The sequence below is a fragment of the Drosophila mauritiana genome, chromosome 3L (assembly GCF_004382145.1).
Source record: "Drosophila mauritiana strain mau12 chromosome 3L, ASM438214v1, whole genome shotgun sequence".
NCBI lineage: Eukaryota > Metazoa > Arthropoda > Insecta > Diptera > Drosophilidae > Drosophila > Drosophila mauritiana.
In genome coordinates, this window is record NC_046669.1 from 599,293 (window position 1) to 604,545 (window position 5,253).

Consider the following 5,253-nt stretch of genomic DNA (forward strand, 5'->3'; position numbering starts at 1 on the left):
CCCAAGTGCTACAATGTTGTGCTCTTGGAATTCGGCTTTCTCCTGTCGCCGGCTTTATTAGCCAAGTCTGCACTCGCACAGAGACATGGAGCACTCGAGCACTCGAGCACTCACACCACGACGCGCCCGGCCCACTCACTACTCAGCACTTACCAAACACCACCCACCTCCCCCGGCGCACCGAAATTCCACAAGAATCTTAAGTGTATACAATATGAATGTCTGGATCTGGGCATTCTACAAACTGCAACGCCAACAGAGGCAGCGACGTCCACCGAAGACCAAAAAGAAAAAGAAGCGGAGGCCAAGACGAAGACGCCTCGGTGACTTATGGATACGAGAGCCTGCGCTTCCAGAGGTGCCCACATCGGAGTACCGAAAAAAAGCTAGTTCTGAGGATTCATCAAAGGCCTATTGAGGATTCCTAAAAGTTGAATATTGGACTTGTAAGGAAACAACCATAATTAAGATTAAGAGAGCCTTCTTCAGAAACTTAAAAAAAAAGATGGCGACTTAAAAATACTCATGTCAGGCCAATAGAAAAGTTACCTTGACATGGTACATGATATGATATGATAACGTTAAACTATATGTATTCACCAAATACAATATTCAAACAAAAGTGTTCGATCTATTTAAAGAAACATACTAGCAAGATCATCTCCATTTTTAGCAGTTGAAAAATGTATTTTATTGGTAAACATTTGTTTGAAGATACATATAAGTCCGTTTGTGTACGTAATTCCGATTGCAATGTGTGAAAAATGCATTTTTGGTTTAGGTGAATCTATTTTTAATAGATTTTCTCAAAAAACCGGAAAGTGTGCTTAGCAAGATTGCAAGGGTAGGATTTCTCAGTTTCCAACTGGGTATTCTAAAATCCTGAATCCTTGGAAGAAGCTTTAAAGGACACCAGCTAGATTTGATAGCCAGGCTATCAGCACCGCTGGACAAAGCCACGAAGCCTGGACGCTCGAGACGTAAACACCGTCAGTGGGCGAGGGAGCAGGGGGCGGGGGCGGGGCAGGGAGTCAGAGATCGGCATCGTATCTTGAAATGAAATGCAAAGAAAAGAAAATAACAAAAACAAAGTTTCTCACGTTCCTCTTCCTAAATTCTTGGAATTGCAATACATTAAAAAGAGGTCTCGGCTTCGTCTGCATACACATGCATTCTGGGTGCGTGTGCTGTGTGTGTGGAGGTGTGTCCGTGCCCTTGTGTGCTGTATGTGTGAGCGGACGATCGACGGACGGCGGACAAACGGACAAGCGGACAACGGACAGCAGTTTTGAGCCGTGCTACAAGCGAACGCCGCCACCGCCACCACCCGTTCAACATATTCCTTTTTCCCATCGATTTTGAGACCTATAAGTGAATGTGTCGATTGAGTGCACTGCTAGAAAGAAAGAAGTGCGACTTAAATGTAAATGCTAAAATTATATTAATAATACTCACATTTTGAGTGTTATCTTAATCAGTAGAGCTCCTTATTTATTTTTATACGACTTCAATAATTCCGGATCTCAGATATAGGTCTGTTTGGTCTTACACTTACAGCTTGCCTTATGTTTCTCCCAGTGTAATGATGCATAATGCTGCTGTTGAGATTTCTCGTGTTGCTGTTGTTGGTCGATGATGTTGCCGTAGTTGCTTTGCCTGTTGCTGCTACTTTGGCAATATGTTTTTGTACTTCCCCACCGTTCCTGACTTGGTTTTGGACTGCGTTTGGGCGGCCTCCCAGTAGACGGAGGTGGATGGTGATGGAGCTCGGATGGGCACGGCGATGGGGGGACTACTGGGACGGGGTCTGGAGACCCAGGCCCATAATGAAAGTCGTCTCCATCGTCGTCTGCATCAGCGTCCGTCGACATCGTCGGCGGTTTGATCAAATGAATGAATATTATCATCGATGCCTCTTGAATGTTGAACGAGCTGACTTGATGACCGTGCACCGGAGCGAGGCTCGTAAAGAATTCTTTTTTGTTGTTCTCGCAGTCTTCTCCTCAGTTGTTGTATTGTTGCACCCAGGAGAGGTGTGTGTGTGCGGAGTGGTGTAAGTTGTTTGATCTAATTGGTTCATCGAACCAAGTCCAAGTCTCCCTGAGCCTCGTTCTCATCAGCCATCTCCGGATCGTGGATTATGATGTTGAAGCACCTCTTCGCCTTGCCAATTTCGTGGACAATCATCATAGGCCAGGCTATAAGAAACGCAGAGTAACCCCACAACCAAGCAGAGTTGGAGTGGGTGAACACTTTAATAAATGGGAAGAACTTGTATGAAGAATTGTTGAATAATTATTTATGTAGGGAAAAATTATGAAATAATAATCCATCGCCTTGGTATTGAACGTCCTTTTCAACCTTAATCGATAACCATTTGAAAAATGGCATTCCCAGTGCATTTTCCAAAAAGCATGCCACATTTTCTCCGAGTGAAGGGCCAGCGACATGAACAAATACAGCAGTTGGTTATTTAACAAGAGACCAAGTCGAAATTCCAGGAATTTAGGATTGGGCTCTTCTTTGCTTTTCAAGCGAGAGATGGAAGGGGAAGGGGATGCGGATGGGAAGGGCACGCGGGGGGGTCATAATTAAGTGGCCCTAAGTGCCGCTAAAGGAATTCTCGCAGGCGACATTATTATCAGTGCTTCGGTACCCTCTTTTACGAAGCCAACTGATAGGCCAGAAATTTATATTCTTCTCCGCCAGCAAACGGATCGGCATCGTTTCATTATTGACTTGGCATTGATCGCTTTTCAAAGAATGGAATGTGCATGTTGGACAAACGAGGGACAATGGCTGTGGATTCCATTCGATCGATTCGACTCGATGCGACTCGATTCGAAGCAAGTGCATGTGCATCTGCATCTGCATCTCGAGATTGAAGAGTACTCGGTGCTACAAAGTGGCAAACAGGTTGGGGCACAATTGCACAATCTTCTAGAGCTTCTGTGCGACTGGTTGGTGGTTCGTCATCACCATCGGCAACGGCACAGAAATTCCAATCATATGAGTTCATATTGGAGTACCGACTGCCAGTACGAGAACTCACAGTTGTACTTGTTCTCGGCATGTTCGGTGTTCAGCATTCAGTGCTCACTTTTTAGGTTCTCAGGCCGCCAGTCAAGTCAAACCAGTTGCCCCATGACTCACAAGTCGAAAGATGAGGGGGAGGAGGGGAAGTTGCCACTAATTGCATATGCATTTTGCATAATCTCGTAGTAATTACAATAGTTCGATCTTGCGCTTGCCATTCACAAGCCGTTTCCACCCGTCTCCTTTCGTTGAAGTTGCAGTTGCACTCGTTCATTCATAAAACTTGTCGCAGTCGCCGCCGCCGCCGCTGCCGCTGCTGCTGCCTCAGTCGACGCAGACGCCGGCTGATCAGACCTGGTCTGGCTTATATAGCATAGTACTCATATTATATGCACCCGACCACTTTGGCGCTGCACGATGCACCACCGACACTCCGCCGTGCATTTCATCACCCCGATCTGTGTTTTTATTTGGAATACTCTATATAGAACTGGGCATAACCCTTAAACTGAATTGAGTAATTCTAAGATTTAAATCCTTGAGATACTTCAGATGGGAGTTGTCTTTAACCTGGAACACACCCATGAACTCCCTCAACTTAATATTATAAAATGCCACGCCATCCCTAAATTAACTGTAACACAATCAGCCTACTGAACATAACAAAATCCATACTGATATCCAAAATCGACTACGGTCGATACCCTGCAACCCAATGAAACTACACAATACTAAGCAAACCTTTCTAAAAGAATACAAGAAGAACTCAGTAGAATCGACCAAATCAATTACACAGGACTCCGACTAGGTCATTCAAGCGTGACCTTCTTCTTGACCCCAACATCTGACCCCTATGCCAATCTGTAACAATCGTAAGCAAGGAACACGCCCTGGAAAAATGCCCAGCTATTGCAGAAGGAGCCTAACAATTGTTAAATAATCGTTCATCATAATCATTGCAACCGTAATAAAATTCCTTAAAACACTAATCTGGACAATTTAATATAATTCGTAGCTCGTACTTACATTTATGTAAGCAAACCTTACCATCATCTCTAATAAATTAATATATAAATAATTTATTGGTTCGTAAGATCGATGGACCAATATTGGGGATGAGCCTTAAGGTAATCTTGCCTTTTAACTAATGGTTATTAGATGGTGTTAGTAAAACGATATGTCCCTGAACCTCCATTATCCTGGTTTTTAGCACTGCATCAGCTCGTGCTCATGCGGAAACTAGTGAGCTCAGCCATCCCTGATCGTAAATCCATCAGCACCTGCAACACACATAGATCACCCAGGGTATTCCACTGTGCGGTGCAGCGGCGAGCTGCGAGCCCTAAGCGTTCCACTCTTGTTTTTTGACACCAATGCACTTCGCTCTTATCGCACATAATTCATATCTGGTTTCTCGCACTGTAGCTGTGCGTGTGTTAATGTTAATCTCCCCTGTTGTTTTTCGGTTTCGGTTTCGGGTTTTCCGCTTTTCGGGCCGTGGCCCACTGATAAACGCAGTCGGGAAATGGGTGGGCATTAAAAATTAAATGCCCGATGCAGTTCAGCTCATTGTTGGCGCCTAATACTTATTGTACATATATTTCAATTTATTAATTTCGTATGCATAAATCTTGCGCTTTATTTATTCAATTTGAGTCTTTGTTGTCTGCTGATCGCTGGCGGTGGCCCTGGACCCACAGTCTCCGCTCGAAAACACAATGCATCTGGCTATTGATGATGATGATGGGCACCAGGGGGCTCGAGGGGGTTAAGGCGGCCGGGCGGACAAGGGGGCGGGACACTATCGTTTGAGCGGCGCACATTCGATCTTTGACTTGTAAATTCTTGGAATGCAGTTAGTGGGGCATTTTAATGGAGGCTGTCGCCCGTCCAATCTCTCGGATTCGGATGCAAACGAGGTGTACGAGAAGTGGTGCGGCCAAAAGCCGAATGCAGAATGCCAATTATTGGGGTCAAATTTGATTAAATGTCTAATCGGTGTAACTATGCGGTTAACTTGCGACACATGCAACTCGAGCAGACCGCTTTTCGACTAATTAAGCCACTTGGGATGCTTCTGGGAGGCACTTGTATTACTTTTTGGTTGCCTAAAAACTATGATAAGAATAATAGCCCTATAACTATAGAAATTATGTTACATCGAGCAGCTCGAATTGACAGCCGTGGGGAGTTTTAATTGAAACTGGGGCTCGATTA

At 44.7% G+C, this 5,253-nt stretch overlaps 1 protein-coding gene across 1 annotated transcript; it reads right to left on the bottom strand.

Annotated features, from left to right (window-relative positions):
- Positions 1–677: 677 nt before the first annotated feature.
- Positions 678–2,310, bottom strand: LOC117139932. Its single transcript, XM_033302617.1, is given in 4 exon segments — positions 678–1,050; positions 1,556–1,863; positions 1,865–2,041; positions 2,043–2,310. Coding segments are annotated over 4 exon segments (636 nt in total). The 5' UTR covers positions 2,081–2,310; the 3' UTR covers positions 678–937.
- Positions 2,311–5,253: the final 2,943 nt, after the last annotated feature.